Source organism: Dipodomys merriami, unplaced genomic scaffold, assembly GCF_024711535.1.
Source record: "Dipodomys merriami isolate MVZ:Mamm:240054 unplaced genomic scaffold, mDipMer1.0.p SCAF_29, whole genome shotgun sequence".
Taxonomy (NCBI): domain Eukaryota; kingdom Metazoa; phylum Chordata; class Mammalia; order Rodentia; family Heteromyidae; genus Dipodomys; species Dipodomys merriami.
This window is the reverse complement of record NW_027204381.1, coordinates 19053601-19079935: the sequence shown is the minus strand read 5'-3', so window position 1 is coordinate 19079935 and position 26335 is coordinate 19053601. Positions and strand designations below refer to the sequence as shown.

The 26335-nt window shown below is 51.8% G+C and overlaps 1 protein-coding gene and 1 pseudogene across 10 annotated transcripts in view; one reads left to right on the top strand and one right to left on the bottom strand.

Annotated features, from left to right (window-relative positions):
- Positions 1 to 587: 587 nt before the first annotated feature.
- Cep164 (centrosomal protein 164) overlaps positions 588 to 26335 on the bottom strand; it is a 62245-nt gene continuing 36497 nt past the window's right edge. For 5 of the 10 annotated variants that reach the window (XM_070038552.1, XM_070038557.1, XM_070038555.1 and 2 more), the window contains 24 exons: positions 25364 to 25441; positions 23287 to 23379; positions 19739 to 19824; positions 19001 to 19171; positions 18585 to 18728; positions 14568 to 14777; positions 11781 to 11912; positions 11486 to 11702; positions 10486 to 10581; positions 10145 to 10276; positions 9719 to 9841; positions 8638 to 8781; positions 8151 to 8234; positions 7944 to 8012; positions 7500 to 7675; positions 7060 to 7180; positions 6715 to 6779; positions 6070 to 6277; positions 5379 to 5486; positions 5034 to 5145; positions 4258 to 4611; positions 3387 to 3453; positions 2429 to 2551; positions 588 to 2310 (listed from right to left, as the gene is read on the bottom strand). In XM_070038552.1, coding sequence (XP_069894653.1) covers positions 2217 to 2310; positions 2429 to 2551; positions 3387 to 3453; positions 4258 to 4611; positions 5034 to 5145; positions 5379 to 5486; positions 6070 to 6277; positions 6715 to 6779; positions 7060 to 7180; positions 7500 to 7675; positions 7944 to 8012; positions 8151 to 8234; positions 8638 to 8781; positions 9719 to 9841; positions 10145 to 10276; positions 10486 to 10581; positions 11486 to 11702; positions 11781 to 11912; positions 14568 to 14777; positions 18585 to 18728; positions 19001 to 19171; positions 19739 to 19824; positions 23287 to 23379; positions 25364 to 25441 — 3207 coding nt within the window. In that variant the 3' untranslated portion in view covers positions 588 to 2216. Of the gene's footprint in view, positions 2311 to 2428; positions 2552 to 3386; positions 3454 to 4257; positions 4612 to 5033; positions 5146 to 5378; positions 5487 to 6069; positions 6278 to 6714; positions 6780 to 7059; positions 7181 to 7499; positions 7676 to 7943; positions 8013 to 8150; positions 8235 to 8637; positions 8782 to 9718; positions 9842 to 10144; positions 10277 to 10485; positions 10582 to 11485; positions 11703 to 11780; positions 11913 to 14567; positions 14778 to 18584; positions 18729 to 19000; positions 19172 to 19738; positions 19825 to 23286; positions 23380 to 25363; positions 25442 to 26335 lie in introns of those variants that run through there. The other 5 variants (XM_070038556.1, XM_070038560.1, XM_070038554.1 and 2 more) reach the window with 4 other exon arrangements.
- LOC138839022 (U6 spliceosomal RNA) lies at positions 10701 to 10791 on the top strand (annotated as a pseudogene).

Genomic DNA, 26335 nt, shown 5'->3' with positions numbered 1-26335 from the left:
CAGCAAAGGTCCACACCATTCCGGGCCCTTGGTCCTGCCTGTCTCTGGCTGCTCAGGCCCCATCGGCACCTCATTGTCAAACTGCAGAATGGAGAGGAAGGATAGGCCTGTCTTTCCCCAGGCCTCGTGCCCAGCCGGCCTGGATCCTCTGCAGTGTGCAGCTGTCTGTGTGCAGGCCTGATGGACAGGGCCCATACCATGCAGTGCTCCAATTCTGCAGGACACAGTGATGGCAGATCCTCCAATTCTCAACCATCATCTCTCCACGGACTCGCCACAAGCTGCTAGGACCAGCGGTCCCTTCCCAGCACCCTCCCTCCTTGACCCCCATCTGCCTCCAACTCCCCAGCTCCTCAACACAGTGGAGCCTCAGAGTGGCAGGGGCGACCACTCTGCTTCACCTGGAGGTGCATGCATGCAGACTGACCGGGGAAGTCAGGCCCAGATCCCGTCCTCCCAGGAAACTGGCATGCATATGCCTGGGCTGGCCTCAAACTATGATTCTTCCTCAATCAACCTCCCAGGTCGCCCTTTGTATGTTTTAACTTGGTTTTCATATATAAATCTATGAAACGTGCTCATCTCAATTGGTTCTAGTAATTTTGTTTTTACAAATCCAAGATTGTATAACTGCTTGCACCACTGTAGTAGAAAAATAAAATAATCTAACTTTGCCCATGAAGTTTTTAGGGGCAGGGGAGTGGTCTCTGGTTTATCTGCATGCCAGAGGCAGTGACAGGACAGGGCTGGGGGAGCTTCCTGAGGCCAGCCGGCCAGGCGCTCTAAGGGAGCAAGGATGGAGCAGAGTTCTACGCTTCCAAGTCAACTTGGTTTCTGCTCCTCTACAAAAATGGAGCCGAAAGTACCCCTATCAATATCTACATTGTTGGAATCGGATACCCAGGAAGGTGTTCGTGAATAGTACATCCTCCTTCTCGGAAGGAAGCGTTTCGAAAGCGAAGCCAGTCACCGGCGCTGCCTTGTACAGAGCAGGCCTGCAGATTTAATTGATGCAGAAACACAGGGTTGTCACCAGAGTTGGTCGTATCACATGAGCTATTCCCAAAGCACACAGAATAAGCCAAACAACAAAATGAATTTTTTTTTTCTAAAAACTATCTGAGGGGGTAAAAAAGCCAATCGGATCACAGTGCCTTATTCCACGGCAAAGAAACGAGCAGAGGGGATGGTGCTTTCTGTGGGTTGGAGGGCAGAGGCAACCCTGCAGCTTTGAAGACAAGAAAAATGGGGACATTTTGTTTAAACAATAGGACAGATGTCAGAGCACATTGCCTGCCACCCGAGGAGCCTGCTGATGGGAAATGCGGCTGCAGGAAGCGGTGCCAGCCAGGCAGCAGCTCCACCTGGTACAAGACCTCCCTGCCAGCGCCAGGCCCCAGCCCAGCCCTTCCTGCCAAGCTCTGAGAGGAGGGGCAGTGAGAGGGGGCGGAGTGGCACAGGTGGAAAAGACAGGCAGAAACAGAGCACAGGAACAAAATAACCAGAGCAAAGACCAGAAGCCACACAGATTTTCCCTATGGCTTTTTGGCTTCCTGGAGACGGGGAATGTCTGAGACCTGAGAACGGGCCAGGAGGCCCAGGGAGGAGCTACAGGCAGGACGGTGCCAATAAAGCGCAGTGTGGCACAGGAAAAAGAGCATCCTCAGCATGGATCCGCAGCTGAGGGCTGGCCTGAGACAGTCAAGAGGAGAGACAGAATGCTCAAGAACGGAGTCATTTTTTAAAAAGTTAAAAAAAGGAAAAAAAGAGAGGAAGGATGTGAAGCCGAGGTACTGGACAGCTGAGGCAGGCCCTAGGTGCGGACATGCCGGAGGCTTTGTCCCACTAATCAAGGACCTCACCTTCATGGGCCCCAAGCAGGGGCCTGAGACCAACCCATGTGTCTACAGGCAGCTCCTTGAATGTGACCCTGGCTCCCAAAGGTGCTCAGATCCCAGAAGCCCCTGGGCAAGAACATGTCATCGATGTTGACCCAGGAGCTCAGACCTGTCCACAGTTAAGCCCAAGACGGCCTGGTCACAGAGTACGCAACTGTCTCCAGCCGTCACATCCATTCCCTCCACCCCTGGACCCCATGGTTCCTCTGAGTCCTGAGTGGGGCACGTGGCGAGGAGGTGGAGGTGGAGGAGGAGGAGGAGGCTTCCACGGAGGCACTTGGTGCGGGGAGGTGGCCGGCTGCCTCTGGCCCCTGGGGCTCAATAGCGATACACGTTCAGTCTGTTGTTCTCGTCCAAGCCCAGCTGCAGCAGCTCCGAAGTGCCTGCTGACTTGGACACTGAGAAGAGATGTCTGGCCACAAGGTAAAGGAAAACTGTGGTAGCCAAGCACATCTAGGTGGGGGCCAGGAAAAGGTCTAAGTGGGAGGCACAGCAAGGAGCGAAGGGGCTTGGGACAGCTAAAAGGATACGTCTGCGGGTTGTTCTTGAAATCTTCTAGCCACTTGCGATTAGACTCAATCATCTTCTGAATGTCGGTGTTGTTCATCTCGGGGACTCGGGAATGGGGGCGCTGCAGGAGGCGGAGCTGCTCACTGGGAAGGGGGAGAAGTGGAAGAGTGAGGGGAGAGGAAAAGGACAGGCCTGGGTGTCAGAGGTAGGGGACATGCAGGAACACAGCGAGCGCCATGACAGCAGCTCCTTCCTCTTCTCACAGTATCGCCCCAGCCCTCTTTAGGGTCTCTACCAATTCAGAGCTGCCCCTCCAAAAGGCAAGCATCAGCGGCCAGGAGGGAAAGGGGAACTGCCCGTCCCCACCCCCCGGGCGCTTGCTGCCGACCTCGGTGCCAGGATCCCACATCTGCCTATTTCCAGCCACGTGACCAGCAAGACGCTGTGTCAACTTACACACTTGCCCAGCTTCCACTCCCAAACTGGCCCAAAGGAACAGGGGAGCACTTAGCGGGGGAGGCGGGGAGACAGAGATGGAGGATGTATTTGGCAAGAAATATGATGAAAGGGAAATTAGGCACAGGTTTAAATAATTGCCTGTCTGTCTCCCACATGGGGGTCCCTCTCAGCCCAGATGTTGCACAGCAGGACTTGGAGAAGGGGGCTGTGGGAAGCCAAGAGCTCGGTGGCAAAGGCCAAGGCCAGATTCCAGGGCTGGAGGGGCGCTATGCGAGGCCCCTCCACAGGCTGCTCCCTCCGGGCAGCTTCCAGGTGGAGCTGGCTGTGGAGCACAGCCCACCCACACTGGATCTCAGCGGTAGGGACTTGGCTGCTCCCTGGCTTTGGACCAGCACCTAAGACCTAGGCAAGGTCTGTGGACTGGGACCTGCCTGTCCCCCCCGAGCAACACAGGGCCTCCCAGCCCAGAGAGGCCTGGCTTATCGTGAGGGTTCATCCCGAGCCCACAGCGACATTTACCTGACGGGCACATAGCCCATGCGGTTCTCCAGGGGCATGGAGCAGCTGCTGAGCAGCGGGATGCCAGCTGGAAAGGAGAGAACAGAATTCAGAGCAGGCGAGGGGTCAGCTGGGCCAGCCGCAGTCCTGCGGACCACCGCCCTGCCCCGTCATCCCGCCAATGCGCGAGGCAGCACCCTCAGCACACACACCCAAAGCAGAGCGTGACAGACAGGTGACAGACAGGAACTGTCCTATTTATTTCTAAACTTCATTTTTAATTTTGAGTGGTGCCAAAAGAAGAGATCTTTTCACATTTTCCCTCAAATGACTGTTTTTGATGTTTCTCGCATTCCTCAGCAAGGAATGAGACCGAGGGAGGAAGCTAGGCCCGTGACCAGGGGAAGCCATACAGCCAAGGGGTGATGAGCAGAATCCTGATTCACACAGAAATGGGGTCAAAACCCAGGTACTTACTGAGCCTTACCATAGGTCTGTAAGATGGGGACAAATTACCACCTCAGAGAATTAGGACATGGTCTAAGTTAAAAGTATGTGTATGTGTACCTGTACATGCATATCTATGTAACTAGACACACACATAATATACGATAGCCATTATGGTGATGACAATGGCCTTTCATGCTCTGCTGAGCTCTAGAAACCACAGTGAAGCCCAAGCAGCCCCGCCTCCACATGATGCCACCTGGCCCACAGAGCCTCGGCTGCAGGATTCTAGCAAGATCTTCATTGCCAGGGACCACAGAGAGAGCCGATGGCTCAAAGTTGAGAGCAAGGTAAGAAGAAAAAAAGAGTAAGAGAATAGGAAAGGGAAGAGGAAGAGGAGATGGCGAGGCACAGCCCAGAAACAGTGGGGCCAAGGGAGACTCACAGGGAAAATACTTGCGCCATTTCTCCAGCAGGAAGTCATCCACTGATTGAGCACTGCTACATGAAGTGGGCCTGGGTCCAGGTCCAGGGCCCCGGGCCCAGGCCCACTGGGTGGACGTGGGTGAGCTGGAGGATAGGGATGAGGCTCTAGTCAGGGAGGCATAGGCAGGACTGGAGGCACTCTTGCAGGAGCGGGGTGAGAACGGAGCTGGGGAGGAGGTTAAGACAGGCACAGGCTGAGAGTTGAAGCTTCCCAGCACGCCGAGGACACTGTTGAGCTCACTGCTGATCCGCTGGAGCGAGCTGCTCAGGTAATTGATCTTGTTGGAGGCAATGGGATTGGGAGTCGGGGTGTCTGGAAAGAAAGAGGCAGATGGTGAGGAAGGGCTCTGGGAAGTCACAGGTCCAGCTGGCACTCAGCACTAGCTGGTGTCCCTCAGCCTCATGAAGGGACAGAGGGATAGCAGGGCTTCTGTGTTCCAGACAGTGCAGGCCCCAGGGCGGGGGCCCAGCGGGGAGATAAGGAAGGGAGAAGCCCCTGCTCGGCCTGCAGGCCAGAGAATAGAGGGCAGGGGGCAGGGGGCAGGGGGCCTCCAGGAAGCCTAGGAGAGGCATAGTCTACTGTGTTCCTTGGCCTTTCAGGCCTCATGCTGCCAGCTCAGCCATCTACCCTGTAGGGCTAGGCAATGCTATTTGGACATATGTCCTCCACACTCGCCACTCTTCCCAGACACTGGAGGCTTCACCCTGCCTCTCCCTCCTCTGTCCACCACTTACCCCGAGCCAGAAAACACGAATCAGAGCTCTCACTGTTCGTGTCTTCTGTGTCACTGAGGTCGAAGGTCACCTTCTTGGTGGAGGCTCCCCTCAGGGTGTCCTCATCTGAGGCCTGATGGGCAGAAGCAGCTGTTAGTGCCACCCCTTCCCACGTGCCTTCTACCTGCTCCCCTTCTACCTTCTCCCTGGGGCACCGACGGGTCAGCAAACAACAGGCAGCAAGGCTGTTTCACCAGCCAAAAGGCCAAGCTGCCACCAATTCTGGGCCCTCGAGGCCCAAATCCATCTAATCCAGGACCAAGAACCCAACCCCACTCCAGGAGCAGCAGAGGGAGAGGAGGCCACCTCCTCCACAAGAGAGGACTCCAGCTGATTCAACTTCTCTTCCTTCTTCCTCAGGAGGTCATGGCCTCGCCGCATGATGGACTTCATCTCATCCAATTGCTTGGTCTCCTGCAGCCAGGGAGAAGGAGAGGAGAGGTGACACACTGTGCAGACATTGGCTCAATGCTCAGGAACAAACCACCTCAATGAGGCTGCTCGTATGAAAAAGACTACTTTGCATCAGGTCATGAGAACTAAATCAGAGGGTGTGTTACACGTTTCATACCCACGTTTCAAGCCCACACCAGCCAGGAGTGACAGCATGCCATGCAGAGAGCACAGATAAGAAAGACAGTGGCCCAAGACCAAATAATCTAATGCTGAGATACTTTTGTGTCCAAAAGATTTTCACTGATCAAATCCTCCAACTTCAGTCATGCTCCACATTGGAAAGCTGCATTGTAATACATAGCAGTTGAACGTCCCTTATCCAAGAGGCTTGGGATCAGAAGTGTTTCTCACTGTGGAGCTTTCCAGACGGGATTCTTTGCAGACTTTGTATCACCTGGTATTTTATGTATGGGTAACATGAAGTCCAAACCACTCACTACGAAGGAAGGTGTTTGCGCTACTGCACTGCCACACCTTTGGAGACCCCAAAGGTGAGGCCCCCCTCAGTGTGGATCAGTGGGCTCTGCTCCAGGCTCCTGACCTCCTCTAGGTTCTTGCGCACGTCTTCCAGGACTGTGGCACCAGGCGGGTCTTCGGCCAGCTCCGGGGTCCCCGCCAGCTCGTGGTGCCAGTGCTGCTGGGCAGCTTTCAGGGCCGTCTGCCGCTTCCGCATGGAACGTGTCTGCCGCACTAGGAATTCCCTGGCATTACGGACAGCTACGCCCTCGGCAGAGAGGTAGTGCTGGACGCTGTGGAGGACAGGCAGCGGAGAGAAAGAGGGGAGACAGGAAGAACTTTGCCCTGGGTCACAGGAACACACCTCCAGCAAACATTCACCGATCACACACAGTAGCTACTGGACTGGGCAGCGGGCATGCAGGGATGCCCCTGCTAAATACCTTCAGATGGGACACATTGGGACTATCTGTCCCCAACCCTGACTCTAAGAGGGACTGTGCCTGTGCCTGTAGACAGACACCACACTCCCAGCAATCTGACCCTCAGCCAGAGGTCAGTAGGGGCAGCAGTTGGCTTGGCAGAGAATATTCCTCCATCCCTAGGCCTCCCTTTTGAGCCCAGCACACTAGTAGTTACTGTCACTTTGGCTCTGTGGTGAGGTGGTCACTCACACCTCCTGCCCCATGGTACCTCTCACCCCAGAATATGACAGGCTGCAAGACCTCACCTGTCCATGGACAAGCCAGTCTCCTCCTTGCTCTGGGAGAGAGCAGACATTTCCTTGGTCTGGTTCTATGAACAGACATATGGTAGAAAAGACCCACTGAGGGAGACAAAAACAACCTCCTGCAAGCTTAAAGCCCCTCCCAGTATCCTAGACAAGGAAACGGCTCTGCCAGAGGCCAAATCCTCTTCAGTTAGAGATATAACCATCTCATTGGTGAAGAGGGCAGGAGGTGGAGAACAGAAGGCCAAGTCCTAACAGAGCAGAGCCAGGCCCCCTCCTGACACCCCCCCACTCCTAATCCTCCCCCTCCTCCCCACCCACCCTTACTTCATCCCCCTGGCTCACAAGGGATTTCCTCAGGTCCTCAGTGCGGAGTTCTGGCTCAAAGTGTGAGGAAGCATTACTTTCCTCAACTGCCAGTTGTTTCAAGATGTCCTTCTTCCTCTGAGCTTCGGCCTCCAGGCTGCTGTGGTGGGAAGGGAAAAGGCAGAGCTGTGAGGCACAGTCATGGGGTGGAGGGCCACTGACTGGGATCATCTTGATGCCCGCCCTCCCACGAGGCAGGGCTGAGGGCTGGCTTCCACGTTGGGCCCTCCCTGATCTCTGCTAATTGGGCCACAATGATAGGGCCTGAGTGGAAGTAGGCAAAGATGATACTGGAGGTGGTAGAAGGCTAGCTGTAGGGACAGGAGGTGGTAGGAGGCTGGCTGTAGGGATAGGAGGTGGTAGAAGGCTAGCTGTAGGGATAGGAGGTGGCAGAAGGCTAGCTGTAGGGGCCTCTCCACCTGACGAGCTTCTGCAGCCTCTGACTCTGTGCCTGCAACAGATCCACCTGGGCCTCCAGATCCAACTTGTGGGCCCGCAGCTCCTCTAACCCTCTTCGAAGCTGTCGCTTTGACTCCAACAAATGCATGTGCTCCTTCTTTGCTTCCTCCAGATGCTGCCGGGTGATTGTGGCTTCCTGGGAGCAGAGGGAAAGATAGAACACCCAGCGACACAAAGGGCAAGGCCGGAGCCACTGAAGCTACTGGGGTGAGGGGTCTGCAGGGTCTGGAAGCCCCTAGCTTCCCACTTCAGCCCGACACCTTGAGGTTCCCAAGATGTGTTCCACAGATTAGCATGATTTGTGAAATATGGGCCAACAGAGTTTGGAGCTAGTGTCCCACACACCGCAGGTGAACACAACATGGGTTACAGAGGAAAACAAAGGGAGGGGAAGGCAGACAGACCTCTCTCTCCAGAGCAGCCCGCCTCTGCACGTCCAGCAGCTGCTGCTCCTCCTTCCGTACAGTCTCCTCCTGAGGAAATACAGAGATCGGCCCTGGGATGATTGCAGAGCCCCAGGCTGGGGTGCAGGCCTGGCCTCTCCAGAGACTCAGATTCTGTACTCCAGGCTGCCCTGAGCCAGGGCCCATCTATCTATCCAACGTGCTCACCTGGACATTCAGCTGAGCCAATCTGGCCTTGACATCCTTACTTCTGGTTTTAAGTTCCATCTCTAAATCTTGAAGTTTCCTTTCCTGCCCAGAAGTGTAATGAAAGAAATAGATATAGAAAGAGCATAAAGCATTAGGTAAGGAGCAGGAGGCTCCTCGCTCACCGTGGCACACCATAACTTCCAGGCAGGCTCAGGCCTTGCCTCCTCCCACTGTGCCCCACAGCCTAGGAAAGCACCCCGCCTTGCCAACCCAGAGGGCAAGGAGACTCAAACCTGCCACACACACCCTGCCTGTCTCCCCCGCCCACCCCAAAGGGGGCTCACCGTCCCTTCGAAGCCTGGGCATGCCCCAGGGCCCAGAAAACAAAGGCACAAAGATGTCCCCAAGCTCAGACACGGCCACTGTGAGATGCCAGTCCTGAGGCTGCACCCGCATCAATCCCCAGCATGGAGATGGCTGAGGAACGACCCAGCCCGGGCCTCACCTGCTCCCGGTACCGATGCCGCAAGTCCTCCAGCTGCTGGTCCTGCTGCTGCCTCACCGTCTCTAACTCCCGCTCGTGGACCCGTTGCAGGCGCTCAAGTTCCCCAGTAAGGTGTCCCAGGAGGTCAGCACGCTGCTTCCTCTCCTGCAAAGAGAGCAGGATGCCAGTGAGAGCCCGCAGTGGCTCCTCTCCTCACACCCTGAAAATCAAGTCTTCCCCACGCGGCAGCCCTGGGAATCTACAAGGTCAGAGTCATCGTCGGCTCTGCGTCCCTAGCTGCCCACTGCCCTCCTCCCCACAACTGCAGATGATGTTGGCCAGACGCCATGACGGAAGCCCCCTGTGCAGCAATTAGTCAATTATCACTAGACTTTAGCAAAGTCAGAATTGGTCAGGGAAGAGACATGGCAAAATTTCATCATAGGACCATTTCTTCCCTGGAAGATTACAGAACAAGTCTGGGATATAGATTCCATGGGGGTCAAGCAGTGGGCGAAAGTCACCACCTCACTCCGCCCCACTACCCCCAATGCAAGCAAACCAAATTGGCTTGAGTCCACTCAACCCTTGGGCCAAGCATAAAGCTGGGCAGACGTTTCCTAAATACTGTTTGGCTCTTGACAATCAGTATTTCCTGCCCCCTAGTAGCATGGTGCTGGAGTGACCAAAACAAAGGGCTTTGGGACAGCTGTGGCAGAGTCCTTGCTCTTCTATGTGTCAGTGGGTGTGATCTTAGGAAGTTGCTTGGGTTCTCCAGGCCTTTGACGGTGAGGTAATGACAGTGCCCACTTCCCAAGGCCACCATGAGGACAAACAGGATAGGATGCCTAAAAGCCTGGAGCGGCACCTGGCATGCAGGGTCTGTCAGCTGTTACAACCACTGGATGCACCCCTCGGGGAGGGGTGTTTTTAGTAAAAAGCCAAACAGTGACTTCCCCACTGCAGGGTCGCATGAGGAAGGCCTCAGAGTCCCTGACCATGGCTGGTCCCTCCATCTGCCCCGTAGCCAGCTGGCAAGTACCCCCAGAATGGTGTGCAGATGCGCGTGTACACACGCATACCAGGGGTATGGCAGAGCTACCTCGACTTCATACCACTCTCTGGCCTGGGCCATCACTTGCTGGTGCTCCTCCTTCAACTTGTCCATCTTCCTCTCGTGTTCCCTCTCCACTTCCTGGCGCTTCTCTCGCAGGAGGCTGCTGAGCTGTAGGGGAGGGAAGCAGCAAGAATGCAACATGCATGATGCAGGGTGGACAGCACCCACGGCCCCGTCTTCCAGGTACCTGACAGTGTCCCTGGCATATTATCACACACAGCACCAAGGCACAAGAATGGCTGTACCTCAGCGCTACCTCCCTGAGGTGTACAGGGCTGGGAATGGAGGACCTGGCCTTGAGGGAGTATTGGTGGAGTGATGGAACCAGAAATGCCAGCTCCCACTGAGCTGCTGGGCATTGAGGCTGGATGGCTCAATGGATCAGAACTAAGCCCACAGACCAGTACTCACCTCTTGCTCATACTCAATCACCTGGTGAGCCTTCTGGTGAGCTCTCTGTTCTGCCCACCCAAGGTTCTCCCCCAGATGAACCTCTTCTTTCTGTTGAACTTCCTCTATCTTCTTCTGGAGGCCACAGACCATCTGAGAAGGGACCCGCACATGGAGCAGTGTGACCCACCATGCAGGGACTCATGCCTGGGGATCAAGCAAGCACCCCCAAGGCTTAAGGGGAAAGGGAGGCTCGCTCCACAGTGGCCAGCGCTGGGGTTGAGCTCTCTCCACACCAGTGAGAAAGGGGATCCTAGGATGCCCAGGCTTGGCCCCCTCAGGCCAAATTGGCCATGTCTCACCTCCTGGTGCTTAGCTTCCAGCAAGGACTGGAGCCGCTCCAGCTCGGCACTGTGCTCCCTCTCTAGCCTTGCCACCGCCTGGGAAGCAACAGAGGCCTGTGAGGAAAGCAGCACATGAGGAACCCCTGTCCCCCACCCCCACCCCCGCCCCCACAAGATAAGAGGCCAAGGGGAATAGCAGGCACATCTCTGCTCTTTGAAAATAATTCAGGGGCTCACTTGGGCAGCAAATATACTAAGATTGGAGATTAGCATGGCCCCCGCGCCAAGGGTGACACGCAAACTTATGAAGTGTTCCATATTTTTAAAATAATAATAAAAGAACTCAGTTCCTAAGTCTGCGGCTGGCTCAGGGGCGCACCCTGCAGGTGGAGGACATCTCGGGCGGCGGGTCCAGGCTAGCTACAGGAACACAGTGAGCCATCAAGCTTGGGAGGGCTGGAGATTTTAGCAGCCCTATCTAGCTGCAGTTCTTCTAACTCCTTCCTCACCAGAAGAACAATTTTGCAAGGCCTGCTACTTCAGCTTGTGTCCTGGAGGTACACACGGGAAGCTAGAGGGACAGGGAGTAAGGACAAAAGGGAGGTCCCTCCCACTCCAAGGCAGGGAAGAAGGCCAGAGAAAGACGTGTGGGCTGCTGCCCTGCAGGGACAGGGTCAGGGCACCCTCATCTCCAGTCCTCCGGCCTGAGAAGTGTCCCAAATCCACTGGACACATGCTGTCCAGCCTCTGCCTCCTCTCTGCCACTGACAACCCCCGGCTGCTACCACCATCCAGCCCTTCCCCAAGGAGGCCTATTGCACCCTGCCGTGTCCTGCCAGGAAGGCCAGGCCAGCATCTTCCCTGAGCCCAGTGAGGCCCACTAGGTAATGGGTCCAGTCAGCTCTCACTCTCCCAGCCTATCTGTGCAAAACACTATCCAGGGCTCCCCTTCCTCTGGCCCCCTGGTCTCTCTTCAGGCAACCTGAGCTGGGGGTGGGGCTGCCCCCATTTGACTCACTTCTTTCCTTTCCTCTTCCAGCTGCTCCTTCAACTGCTGCAGAGCCAACTCGTTCTCAGCTTTCAAGACAGCACAAGCTCTCCTCTCCGAAGCCTCCAGCTCCTCCCTGAGCTGCTCCAGCGCCTGCCTGCTTTTCTTTTCCAGGCCAGCCCTCTCAGCCTTCTCCTGGGATGCTGCCTCTTCTCTCAGCCTCTGCAGTAAAGCCTCCTGCTCGGCTCTGGGCAGACAGAACGCAATGGGCCCAGGCTGTGCATGGGCCCCTCTGGGTGCCAGGAAGCTTCCAGTATGTTCTTACCTCATTCGGTCCTCATCTGCTTCTGCACTGGATTGAACTTGGGCTCGAAGCTGGGACAGCCTTCGACCTTCCTCCTCTCTCATCAGAGCCTCCTCTTCCTCAGCAGCTTTCTGCAGCTGCTCCTTCAGGGCACTAAGCACAAACAGCAAGGTAGGGTTTTTTTCTGTCTTTTTTTTTTGTTTTTTTTTTTTTTGTCGATCATGGGACTTGAACTCTGGGCCTGGGCGCTGCCCCTCAGCTCTTCACTTCAAGGCTAGCACTCTACCACTTGAGCCACAGTACCACTTCTGGTTTTCTGGTGGTTTATTGGAGGTAAGAGTTTCACAACTTTTCCTGCACAGGCTGGCTTTGAACCACAATCCTCAGATCTCAGCCTCCTGAGTAGCTAGGATTATAGGTATGAGCCACCAATGCCCGGCTGCAAGGTGGGTTTTTGGAGGAACCAGAGGCCTTTCCTGATCTACTTCGAGTCCCTGCCTCCCTGCTGCTAAGAGCACTACTAGCTTGACTGTAAAGCATCGCATCTTACAGTTCGGTCTATCTTCAGCCTCTGGGTCCATGCTGTCTCCCCATGTTGCCTTCCCAGGGCAATGAGAGGCCGGAAACTCCATGGAAGCACATAACAGGCTGCTGGGTCCCTGGCTCGCTGCTGCCTGCAGGTTCTTCTTAGCATGACATTATTCAAAGAATTCTACATCCACCTCAACCTGACTCTGGATCCACATTCTTCCACTCCCCAGTCTCCTGGCTGTTTTAGGTACCATGTCACCATCTCCACTCAGAACATTCGGCCTTATCTCTTGGCCTCTGCTCTTGGTGATACTTCAGTTTATCCTTTCTCTATCACACTGCATATATAGACCCTTCTATCCCATTCCACTCTATATCATGCACCATACTGCATCATAATTAAGCTTTTCTATCTTTGCTCTCTTTACAGATATAAGAGCTTCTTTAGTGCAAAAGTCTCATCTTAAAATCTGCTATATCCCAATACTAGACACAGTAACTGACGTAGATGTTCAATAAATGTGCTTCTTTGAACACAATCATCCAGCCCCAGACCATAAACAAGCCTTGATTATCCAGGAAAGAAACCTGATTTACAGACCAATGATAGCGGTCAGCATTTCCATCCAGAGCAGACATACTCCTGCTTTCACAAACCATAATTTTTTTAAGCCCCAAAAGATCAAGGGATATATGCTGTGCACTCAAGGAATTTAATGCTAAGAAAAACACAGTTGGAGCTGGGCACTGGTGGCTCACGCCTGTAACCCTGGCTACTAAGGAGGCTGAGATCTGAGGAACATGGTTCAAAGCCAGCCCAAGCAAGAAAGCACATAAGACTCTTATCTCCAATTAACTAACAGTGCCCAGACCCCGAGTTCAAGCCTCAGGACTGGCAAAAAAATAATCACAGTTTAAGCCAACTATGGTGGTATATACCTACAATCCTGGCCCTCAGGAAGAAGAAAGGAAGACAAAATGTTTGAAGCTATCTTCAGCTATATATAGCAAGATCCTGTCTCAAACAAAACAAAACAACGCCCTCATGAGTCTGAAGCCAATTTCTTTGAAAAGCTCTACAGAAAATTCCAAAGCCGAAGAAGATTTAGGATCATATCCTGCATTGCAAGTTATCAACACCACTGCTCTAAGAAAATCTAAGCCAAGCAAAAATCCCTCCTTCTAGGCTCCCTAGAAACACTTCCTCTTCTTCCCATGGTTAAATGTACACACAGATGTTGGAGCTGGCAGGAATATTAAAGGTGAAGTCTAATCTCTCCATTTTACAACTAAACCAACTGAGGGTCTAGCCTACTTGCTTCACTTAAAAAAAAAAAGAAAAACAAAAACATTTGTTACAAAAATCAGTTGTGGCTTTCTGTTGCCCAGTGTTAGCTTCCTAACAGAGAGGAGGACCGAACCCTCAGAAAGGCTCCAGTGCAAACAGAAACGAGATTCTGCTTTAAGGAGAACCAAGCAAGGTTTTACCCACAGCGACATTACTTAGTTGAGACTAACTGAAACTATATTGATTTCAACTGAAAATAAATCCAAGTGCTGCCATTTACAGGCCCCAAGTTAGATCGTTCTGCATGACAGTCTCTACTACACACTGACAGTGCTCATAGGCGACTCTCCCCTCTGGATGCAGGATGGGGGAAGGAGTACGGAAAATACAGTTCCAGACCAAAGGTCAGGAAGATAGAAGAGCCAGCAGGACTACCTCCAAAGTGTCCCATCATAAGGTAAACTGAGTTACCCCTAGCTTGAATAGACCCAGCCCCAGTGTTTAGTCATGTGGAGGAGCGTGCTATGTATGACAGAAGGACGTTGGATCTGCATACCCTGTGCTGCACTAAGGAGATTGTTCCTGGGCTTTCTTTTTTCCAAATTAGGCATAAATGTTTTATCCATTCTCTGCTCTGTGTATCTAAAACTAGTAATTCTCTACCACTCTTAGATAATCTGTCTAAAAGAACAAGATTTAAATTGTCAACGAATACATTAGTATTTTTTCGAGCTTCTTTCCCACCCTTGGACTGTGACAGGTTGCTCACTCTCTCGACTGTCCATTTGACCTTTCTTCTGAACTAATAGTGCTCTGATTTTTATTCTAGCACAGGAAAAAAAAAGTATTTCCCAGGATCTCCTGCAACTGGGGAAATCGATAAGATACCAGGGAAAGTACTGACTAAGGTCTAGGAGCATCCCAGTGAAGACCAGCGTGGAGGAGGGGGTCCCTGCACCCCACATCACTCTGCAGGGCAAGAGCAGGACCTGAGGGTCTTCTCCTTCTGCTGGCGAAGCTGGCACATCTCCTCTTCCTCCTCCCGCTGCAGCTTCTCCCGCAGCTGCTGGATCTTCTCTTGCTGCAATTCCAGCAGCTGCTTCTGATGGTCCTCAAGGTCCTCGGCCACTGCCTCTCCCGTGGCCTTCAGTGCAACCAGTGAGAGCCACTTTAGGGGAACAGCAGGTTCTGTAGATAGCCTGCAGAGAGAGGCAGCAGCTCATCAGCACACTGCTAATATCCACTCAGCAATAGAACATCGAAGAGAGAACCCCAATGGAGGGTCCACAGACAAGGCCACAAAAAGACAGACAATCAGATACAGTCAACATCTATTATATAGGACAATCCCTCCCTCTCTCCCCCCAAGAGGGTAAGACACAAAGGCTGAGGGCTGAGAGCCATAACTGGCTCTCAGTAGACTTGGTAAGTTGTGGCCTGAGCTCAAAACCTAAAACTGTGTCAAGAGCTGGCCGCAGAGAATGTGAAGCCCTAACAGATTCTTCTCCAGAATGGCTCATAGCCCTGTTTCCATGTCTCCTCCACTAGAGCCCTGACCACTACTTGAGGCCCATGCCAGCAAATCAAAAATAGTTCCCAGAGACTGCTCATTGCCTCCCAAACTGAGCAGGCCAAGTCAATGCATATGAGCTGATGGAGCAGTAGCAAACTCCCCTCCCTTGCACCAAGGGAGTCAGACTCTTTATTGAGCTAAAAATGGCAGGAGATTTTCACTTATTAAAAGTTAAAGGCTTAGAAATAGGCAAAAGAAAGTCAGAGTTGACCTGAATGCACAGGTGAGTTGTAAGGGATAATGGTATACTTTACAAGCTGTTTACAGAGTAATAAGGACTGTCATTTTGCTTGTTTCTGGTTCCTGAAAGAAATACCCAAGTGAACATCTGAGAACATTTTGAACAACAAAGGCCTAAGCAAGATAAAGTATTCACCTGCCAGGGTGACCCTCTTAAAAGGCAGTAGGTGTTGGCACTGCTGGGTCCCTAAGCCTTGTGTTAGAAATTGATCTCGGCACACAGCCAGCACACTTCTTGCACACTGCCTCGGACACTTCAGGCTGGCACAGTGGCTTAGGAACATGTATGCAAGGCCTGAATCAAAGGGGACTGAGCAACAGTCAAACAGGGGGAGCCAATCATTGTCTCCCCCCAGTTTTGCACAGCAGCAGACAGAAGTGAGTAGGCAGGAGATCAGAAGAACAGAAGGAAGAAAAAAAAAAGTTTAGGGGTTGGGGTTTTAGTTCAGTGGAAGAACACATGCCTGGCAAGTGCCAAGGCTCTGATTTTGGTCCTCAGTTCTGCAACAAAAAACTGAGCTTGGGAATCCTACTGTAGCCCCTTGAGGTCCAAGAGAAAAAGACAGAAGAGGCTACAAAAGAAGCCATTAAGACTCCTCCTTCCCCCTTTCCTAAAAGCAGAACTCAGACCAGAAAGAGTCTCGAAGCATACCTTCAATTCTTTTCAGCTCCCAACTCGGTCTCCTCCCTCCTGCCAAATCCTGGCTTCCTCTGAGTCCCCACCCACAGCTTCACTGATTCAGACATAAGCAATGTGGCTGCCATCTCCTCTGAGATGCTGCCTTTGGAAAGGGTCACCCCCCACCACCACCACAGCTCTCCGCCTCATCAACCCCCCAACTTATTTCCAACCTTGGCTGAAAACATCTTTTTTCCCAGTGATGGTACCTCTTAACGTCTGACTCCCTTGCGGGCTGTGCAGCTATGTGGAGCCCCAGGGATGGATGGTGCGGGAAGAAGGGCATCAGCGGCAGCACGTGCCCTACCACTAGTGAACCCCTCTGTGCACCTGGCACACAGGCTAACAGAGTTGTTTCCTCCCTCCCCTGTTATTTGAAAGACACCCAAACACCCCACTTAGGTCCAAAGCACTGAACTATTCCTGAAAGATCTAGAAGAAAACGGGACTCTACGGGAAAGAGTCAGGAAGGTTTGTAGGCCAACCCCTCAGGTATCAGCCTCAGTGAGCCCGTTTCTAACCATGACAAGGACAGTAGAGGCTCTGCAAGTCGCTCAGAGACACACCAATGAGGGAAAGGAAGATGGGAATGCAGGGATAAAGAGGAAGGAAGGAGAAATGGTACCCCAGGAGTGTCCTCAAGCGGGGATTTCCATTAACACTGAGTAAGAATCAGAGAACTTGTCTCCTGTCATATTCAACTCAGTGACTGGACTCACCTACCAGTTCACTGCAAATCCTGGTCAAGATGCTAAGGTGATAAAAGGGAGGACCTTCATGGTCCCCGGGTCTCAGTCTTCTGGCTACATGGCCTGGCCCTGCCCTCATGAGCACGTGCTCTGCTCCTAACCCCCCTGATTTGGCTGTCAGACATAAGTACTTCCCCAAATACTCTGAAAACCAACTGGACCCTAAAACACTTACGAACATTAATAACAAGCAAGTTACTAGGCCTGAAGTACTTATTAGGAAAGGCAGGAATGGGATAAACCGGGCTGGCAGGGTCAGGTAAAGTATCTGGAAACCCTAACAGAGACAGCATTGTCAGAATGAGGAGGAAACACAAAATCAAGGCACCAACCAGCCAAGGTACCTGGGGAGAAGCTGGCGCTTGGGGCTCCCCTCCAGAGGTCCAGCCCTCTGGCCTCTGCCTAGGCTGTCCTCCTTCTGAGGCTTCTCTCTCTTCTCTCCTCATGGAAAGTGCCCTGCTCTGCCTGTCAACAGTCACCAAGGAGACCTGGGGAGCCACTTGGCTCTGTGGGTCATGGCTTTCATTGCAGGATATAGTGCCATCTGAAAATATGGCCACTATTCCTTCTGTGACTCCTTAAGTGTCATGGTGACTACATGAGGATGTGAGAAAGCACCAGTGCCTGGCAATCCTTGGTGACACATCCTTATTCATCATCAGTGTAGGAACAAGGCCTTGTAGCTCTCATTCACAGAGGAGGGTAGGAATAAATTCCAGCACTGGTCTTCCTCCGTGAAGAAAGTTCACTGGCTATACACCAGAAACCAGAAGTAGGGTCTACTCCTAACTCTGCAAGTGACTAGTGCTGTAACCTCCAAATCCTGTCACTTCCCTGAGCCTTCATGTCCTATCTAAACAAGAGGCAAGCAAAGGAAGTATGAAAGGATGGGTATTGATGGCCTATGCGTATAATCCTAGCTGCTCTAGAGGTTAGAGCTAGCCTGGAGAGGAAAATCTGTAAGATTCTTACCGCTAACTAGTCAGCAAAAAGCTAGACCACTAGCTTTGAACAATAAAGCCCAAAGACAACACACAGGCCCTGAGTTCAAGCCCCAGGACTGGCAAAGAAAAAAAAAAGCTAGTGTGAGGAAAGAAGCTAGATGACTTCTAAACTGCCACAGTGCCTGGCACAATGTAAGTAAGTCAAAAACACACTGAGCTCTGAACCCAACGCATTTCCCAGTCCCAGCACATTCCATCTATATGAAGGCAGAAAACTGGAAAAATCAGCCTACGGGATGGAAGCCAGAGCAGTGGAGGCCCGAGTGGGTGGATGAAGAAGGGAATGAGGAAACTTTCCGGAGAGATGGAAACAATTTGTGTGTCATTAACCTGAGTGGCTGCTGTGTGGTACACACACAAGCAGACAACTGTTACTGAATAGTATAGTTCCAATTTATAAACCTCAACACGTATAAATACCTCAACAAAAATGATTTAAAAAGAAAAGGTAGTATTTGCAACATGATTGACCAGGTTTCTGCTAATGAGCCAGAAGGTCTGTCTTGCCTACTCTCATACCTGGGATCCTGACCAAGAGTCCCAGGACCTAAACTAACCCAAGACAAGGATCAGTGACAGTGACAGCTGCTGGGGCTCTCAGGAGGGACACAGGACACAAGGATGCACTCATCTCCCCCTGTGCTGCACTCCGGGGCCAGAGCCACAGTATCACCTCCCAAACCAACAACAAAAGGGAATGGGCAGAACTCAAGCCATCCACACACAATAGGGACAAGAAGACACATAAAAGTGGCCCTTACACCTCTGGAGAGAGTGGCGGGGTGGGGCTGACCGCCACCTTCTTAGGCTCCTTGGCCTCTTCCTGCCCAGGGCCCAGGTCCTTGGCCTGGGAATGCTGCTGCTCCTTGACCCTCTCGAGAGAGGGTGGGCTTGGGGCCTGCTCCCTTGAGAGAAATAAGGAGGTTAAAGCCAGTAGGAAGGCAAGAGGTTCAATTAGCACCTCATTGGAGGTGAAAGACCTGTGGTGGGGATGAGCTGAGCAGGACAACCCCAGAAGGCTTTCCTACCTCCGACTCCAGCCTCCCTCCCCGTGTGGCCTCTCCTATGGCTTCAGGGGCCCACCTGTTTTCACCTCCCTCTCGCGGCCCAGCTCCAGTGTACACCCCAACACACAGAGGGCCACCACCACCCTGGGGCCCTTCTCTTTCATCCTCACCTGTGGAGGGACACCACCAGTGGGCTGGGACTGGCTACAGAGTGCTCCGCAGGCTCCTCAGAGCCTTTACACTCAGGCTGCTCCTTGGGGATCTGCAGAGAACCCTCATCACTGGCCTCGCTGTGGAGGGGACTGTGGAACCGCTGCCCATGCAGAAGAGGAGGAGATAACCTGGTTCGGCCAACAGAGCAGCAGTCAGGACCCTCTGTGTGGTGAGCAGGATTGGGAGGACAGTGGTCCCTGGGTTGGTCTCTCCTCAGCCAGTCCCCCACCTGTCCCCACACCCACACAGAGCTGCAAGGCACAGCAGCTGGATGTGCAGCAAGGAGACACTCTCCTAAGCTCAAGACTCAGCTCCCTCGGTAGTCTGCTGGAACCAGGAATGGTGGACACGCTCACACAGGTCCACTCCTGGAGTTCATCATCACTGGGCCAGAGAGGGATGGAAGAGCTAGTGGAGACCAGGCTCATGTTGGTCAGTCTACAGAAAATGCATGAGACTGCAGCACTAACGAAGTGAAGATACAGAGAGTTTTCTAAGGTTCAAGAAAAGGATGACTATTTTGTTCCACTTCCGGGGGTGGGGAGGTCCCTCTCCTACTGGGGAAGTCGCTCTCCTATGGGAGAGTTCCTCTCCACTGTAGCTCAGGTTGAGAAGCAGGGAGCCCCAGTCAGTCTCAGTGTCTCTGTCTGTCTCTCTCCCTCTAGTCCCTGAGAGCTCCCTCCCATGTACTGTACCTCTTCAAGCCTTTGGATTCCTTGCTTTGCAGCTCTCCTGGGCTGGACTGGCTGTCATCCTGCTCTTGTCTTCCTAACCCCTGGGCCTGCAGGCAAGAAGCAGTGGAAAGTATACATTAGAGGAGTCTGGATTGCCCTGCTGAATCCCACACTTAGCTGCACTGAGAAGGAGCCCTGGAGAAGACAAGGTCCCAGGGGACACTGAACAGAAGACTCATAGAGCTGTGAAATGCAGCTCTATGAGCTCCAGCTAAGCCTCAGGCTTATAGCTAAAGCAGGGGGCAGACGATCACAGCCACTGCACACAGGGTCAGAACCCAGGGGCAGAAAGAGAACACACATAAAGAAATAATCCTGGAGCTGGGCGCTAGTGGCTCACACCTGTAATCCCAGCTACTCAGGAGGCTGAGATCTGAGGACCGTGGTTCAAAGCCAGCCCAGGCAGGAAAGTTCTGTAAGCCTCTTATCTCCAATTAACCACCATAAAACTGGAAGCAGTGCTGTGACTCAAAGTGGTAGAGAGTGCCAAAGGGTTCAAGGACGATGCCCAGGCTCTGGGTTCGAGATCCACAACTGACCAAAATAAAAAGAAGAAATCCTGGCTCCCCAGTACTGGAAACCTGCAGTGCTAACTGCAAAGAGAGAGAACGGCTATCCATGAGCACCCCAAATCCAAAGAGGTCTAGGTCAGCAGTATCAACAATATACAGGGTGCTGAATTTAAGTGGGAAGACTGAAGACAGCAGGCAAGAACATTAGAAAAGAATAAACCTAAAGAGCAGGGATCTTAATGAAGAAAGAGAAAGCTGTGCCCCAAACCAAAAGGTCTCCAGCCAGCACCAAGAAGGGGAGGATACAGTGACATTCTCTTTACTGCCCCATTCCAGGCTTGCCTAAGGACATGGGCCCCATTAGTAGACCAGAATGTCCCCTTTTCCAGTCTAGGATTATATCATCCATTCAAAAATAAAACCCCAAAGCTTATTTTAAGTCTTGGTATCTAGGCAAACTTAGCAAGCTGATGAGAAAAAGACAGTGAGAGCAAGTGAGAGAGAATTCTTAATGATGGCAAATATCTCCCGCAAGGGTACAGTGATGCAATCAGCCTGGGCCATTCTTCGTTCTAGCACTTCCTGCCTAGAAGGCCAACTCCTCCACTGTACAATGGGAGAGAAGCCCACTGCTCCCGTGTGAGGATTAAATGAGATCATGTACATGAAGCCTGGCTCCTGAGCTGAAGAAGGCACGCCACAAATGTTAGCTTCTCCTCACATGCCTCTTCCTCTCCACTAGCCTACAGCAATAAGGAAAAAGAAGAGGCTTTGCCAGTGCTGGTCCCCATTCTAAGATCCACACTCCTTCTGCCACAGCAACGGGAGCCCCGTCTGTTCTGGGACACAAGGGTCAACAGGAGAGGCAGAACAGGAGACAGTTCACTCCGTCTTCCCCATGGGGTCCCCAGCCCCGTGCCCACCACCCCCCACACCTCTCCACTGGCAGCCTGAGCCCCAGCAGCTGTGGCTGACTCTGCCATCTGGATGGACGAGGAAGGGCAGAGCTTGAACTAAAACCCAGCTCCCCCAAATTACATTAAAAATAGCAATGCCTCCTGTGAGCGCCTCTCAGAGCCTGCAGCAGAAGGGCTCCCCGCCAGAGCTGCCAGTCCTCATCCCATCAGCCTGGGCAGAGCCTGCAGACAATGCCAGGGGTAAGCAGCCCTCCTGCCCCACCTCTTTCTCCTTCCATTGTTCAACTTACAACATGGCTTTACCACTACGCCATACAAGCTCATCAAATGGCTCCTTTTCTCACTTTTCAAGGGATAAATAATAATCACACAAGCCTATAATCCTAGGCTGTGGTCTGGGGACCAGTGTTCAAAGCCAGCCAGGGCAGGAAAGTCTGTGAGACTCTTATACACACACACACACACACACACACACACACACACACACACACACACACACACACACACACACACACACACACACACACACACACACACACACACACACACACACACACACACACACACACACACACACACGCAAATACACACACACCCCACAAGGGACAAGGGATAAAAATTGAGAACTTAAGCTGTGTCAAAAGAACTCCAGGGGGAGGGCAGCAGGGAAGGTAGGGGGAAAACAAGGGAGGAGGCAACACTGCCTGATAGGAAATGTACTCATTATCTTGCCCATGTACTGTAACCCCTCTGTACACTATTTTTACAATTAAAAACATATTTAAAAAAAAAAAAGAACTCCAGGGCTCAACACTAACTGCAGAAGCAAATAAGCAGGCAGATTAGAGCTACAGCAGACCAGGTCTTTCTGTCTGCTCCCTTCTTACTGCATCTTCTTTATTTTCACAGCAAACTGAGTGAGCTCCCATGGCATAGAAGATACACAGAAAAGGGTCCTTTAAATAGGTTTACCTATTCCTTAGACCTTCTTGCCCCAGAAAAAGAAACAATGCCAGGTAAGTAACAGTAATCAGCAGGTCAGCACTGTTTGGAAAGGGGAGCATCAAGCCCAGCCTGAGTCTCTGGCTTTATCCTGCTCACAATACTACATCTCCATCCTTAACTCAGCTAGGAGGCAAAAAGATGTTTTTGGTACTAGGGATTGAACCCAGATCCTCATGTTTGCCAGGCAACTGCTCTACCACTGAGCTACACCCCAGCCCTTTTATTTCATTTTGGAGAGAGCTTCTCATTAACTTTGCCTAGGCTGGCCTTGAACTCTACATCTTCCCTCTCTATAATGCCTGGTCTTATAGGCATGCATTACAACACCTGGCTTAAAGATTTTTGTTCAAGATCCAGACCAAAGTGAAGGCAAACCCTGAAACTTGCAGACATCAGGTGCCAAAATCCCTCTTCTATCCATCAAGGAAAAAAATAAACCTCTTCTTAACTTAGGCTCCTAAAGACAGCGTCTGTGTTTTAGTCATCCTGTTTGTGCCAGAAGTCCTCAGGAAACACTGACCTCACATCTGGCAGGGAAGGCAAACATCCACAACATAAATTAAGACGTCTCAAGGAGAGCAAAGGAGGAAACGGAAGCAGCATCGCAAGTCAGCCTCCATGACCAGGAAAGAGTTTGCTGGGCAGAAGGGGCAACAGCAGGTAGGCAGTAATGGAGTTGGAGAATGTGTTTGAGGAAAAGCGAGTGGCAGACCCAGTGGATGGGTGGCAGGTGGGCTGAGCATGAGGCTGAGAGGGATGGGTGGGCCGGGATGGGCGGGCCAGGCAGGGCAGTGCCTTGAAATCGACCATCCCCACAGTGCTGAGCACTGAACAAACAGATAAAGAGATAAATACACAGAGAGAAACATTTTCATTCACAGCAGAAACAGAACAGGAATGGTGAGAAGTGTCATCAAAGGCGTAGCCAGTGCAGTGGCTTATGGAAGTAGAAGGAAGAGGACAAGTAGAAGGAAGAGAACGCAGGCTGTGACTGGGCAGGAATCCTGGGTTATCCCAAAAAGTGACTGTTAGGGAAAAATGAGGCACCAGCCCAGCCCAACACCCAAAGACTCACCTCCCAGCAAGCTCTATCCAGGACTGGGGATAGCATGTCACCGTCTAACAGCTGCTCTGAGATCCGGCTGCGAAAACCAAAATCCTGGAGAGACTGGGGAGAAAAGCCTGCTCTGTCTCTGTCACAGTGTAAGCTCACTGGGCCTTGCCACCCCACCACCCTGCCTCCCTGCCTCCCCGGCTCTCCTCCTCCCCCTCCCAGCTAACATCAATCCTCCAGAACAGCATCTACTGTGTACCAGGCACTGTGCTAAGTGTCCACATCGACTGATCTCATTTTTAAAGTGACTAGGTTGAAAGACATATGAGAACGAAAGTATTGTAAAATATCATAAATGCAAAGTAGTGAAATTCCTTTAATTTTTCTATTCATTTAAAACTTTTCACAGTGCACAAAAAATAACCCTATGAGACTGAAACTCTTGTCCTCCTCTCACAGAAGCAGAAATAAGTTGAGGTCACCCAGCTGATAAGCAAAGCTAGGGTCAAATGGGCCCTGGGGCAGACCCCATGACACATGCTACAAAGCCTGTCACTTTATGGCTGTTTCTCCCTGCTCAGTATCCAACCAGGACACCAGCAATGCCAGAAAACCTGTGGGCAGCTTGGAAATGAGGACTGGTGGGCTCTTTCCAGCTCATCCCTTCCCCCTTTCCCATACAGGTGTCCTTCTGGATGCTGGGGATTAATTACCAGTGCTTTCTCCACAAGCTTCTCTTGGGGACAGGCGGCAGGCGCTCATACCAGGGCCAGCTCCTTGCTGCCCTTTAGCTACCACACAGCCACCTTCCACCCCTTCTGAGCCTAAGAACCATGCTTCCCTGAGTGAAGGCTGGATACCTGACAGCATCTAATGGGGACCGTTCTGTCATCAGCCTGATAAATGGTGGGACGCCCAGATAAGGTGTGGTCCTGCTCTCCACGGACTCCTCACTCTCAAGAAGAAGAAAAATGCTGATGGGCATATTTTGGCTATATGCCATCTTTTCAGGAAGGGCTAGACCCCCTTGCTTCCAAGAGTTTGGTGACATGGCTATTCTTCACAGGTGGCTTTTGCCAACAACATGACTTTTTCTTTCTCTTCCTAGCTTGCGGGACTTTTTAATTTTTTTATTTTTGGTGGTATTTTCCTTGCAGTTTGAGTCCTATGCCACCTAATACAGCTGCCATCTGTCTCTTAAGCCCAAGGCTCGGTGTGGGGCCAGAACACACAGCTGCCTAATTCCTGTGCACCCCTCGTATTATCGCTGTTCATCCTTGACCCTCTCCACTAATCCCGTCCCTGTCATCTGCCTCCTCCAAACAGATGGAGGTGCCTTGTAGGGTAATGCTTGCCCAGAAAGCACTGAAACTCCTCCCCTTAGACTGAGACCTGGCAAACAGAATCAGGACATAGCAGGATGGGTGGAAGGTCTGAGACAAAGAAACCATGGATGCTGGTAGTCCAGGACAAAGCCTTAACTTTAAAAGGAAAACCACAAGTCAAGCACCAGAGGCTCAGACTGTAATACTAGCTACTTAGGAGACTCAGACCTGAAGGTTCACAGTCTGAAGCAGCCTGGGGAAGACTCCATCTCCACTTAACCGGCAAAAAATTAGATTGGAGGCATGGCTTGGGTGGTAGAGTATCAGCTGCAAGCAAGAAAGCTGAGAGGATGAAGCTCTGAGTTCAAACCCCAGTAGAGGGAAACTATAGAAGCAAAAAAAGAAACTACAGCAGTCCTCTTGGCCAGAGCATAGGGCCCATCCTTACCATAGCTCAGTGATCCCAAAGACACATTCGCTTCCTCAGTTTGTGCACTAGTCCTGCTAGAACTCTGAGGCTCATCACATGATCTCACAGGAAATACATTGCTACATTTAGTGGTTACTCCTATTTTATGTACTCTATTTTATGTTCTCTGCCCTACCCTACCCTTCTCACAGCAAAACAACAGTGTCATGCTTCAAGAAACTATAGCTAACGGAGACAAATTTAAGTCCTAACTTGCCCACTTACTAGCTGTGTGACACTATTTATTTAACCCTGAGGACAAAAAATTCACCCACCATATTGCATCCCCTTACTGCAAACTCACCAGGCCAAGGAAAGACTTGGGGTCAGAGGCCATGGAGTCTGAGAGATGTTCCTTCACATATCCCATGATCTCTGACACCTGGGGAGACAGAACCATGGAAAAATTCCCAGAGTAAAGCACAGAGGGTCAGTGTCACTATCCAGGGTATTCCCATCAGGCCACAGTACCAACACAGGACATGCACCAGCCCACTGACAGGAAACCCTACCCAACATGAATAACCAGACCCTGAATCAAATCAACAAGAGCTGACATAAGCGACAAAAGCCAAGTGCACTGGAGATGGATAAAAAGCTGGCAGTAAAGGTCTGGAGGCATTGGTTCATCAGTAAAACGCCAGTATGAACTTGAGCACTCAAGTTCAAACTCCAGTAGCACACACACAAAAAAAGGCAGCAATGCACACATTTGATGCTATCCTAAAAAGTGTGATGAGCCAGGCACCCATAGCTCACACCTGTAATCCTAGCTACTTCGGAGGCTGAGATCTGAATATCGCAGTACAAAGCTACCCCAGGCAGGAAAGTTCATGAGACTCTTATCTCCAATTAACCACCACAAAAGCCAGAAGTAGAGCTGTGGCTCAAAGTGGTAGAGCACTAGCCTTGAGTACAAAAGCTCATCAGGGACAGCATCCAGGCCCTGAGTTCAAGCCCCAGGACAAAAAAACAAAAAACTGCTGGGCGCTGGTGGCTCACGCCTGTAATCCTAGCTACTCAGGAGGCTGAGATCTGAGGATCGCGGTTCAAAGCCAGCCTGGGCAGGAGAGACCGTGAGACTCCTATCTCCAATAAAACCACCAGAAAACCGGAAGTGGCGCTGTAGCTCAAGTGGTAGGGTGCTCGCTTTGAGCTGAAGAGCTGAAGGACAGCGCCCAGGCCCAGAGTTCAAGCCCCACAACTGACAAAAAAAAAAAAAAAAAACTTGGATAGTATCTTTTTTATGAAGTAAATGTTCTTTAAAGAAATTCTC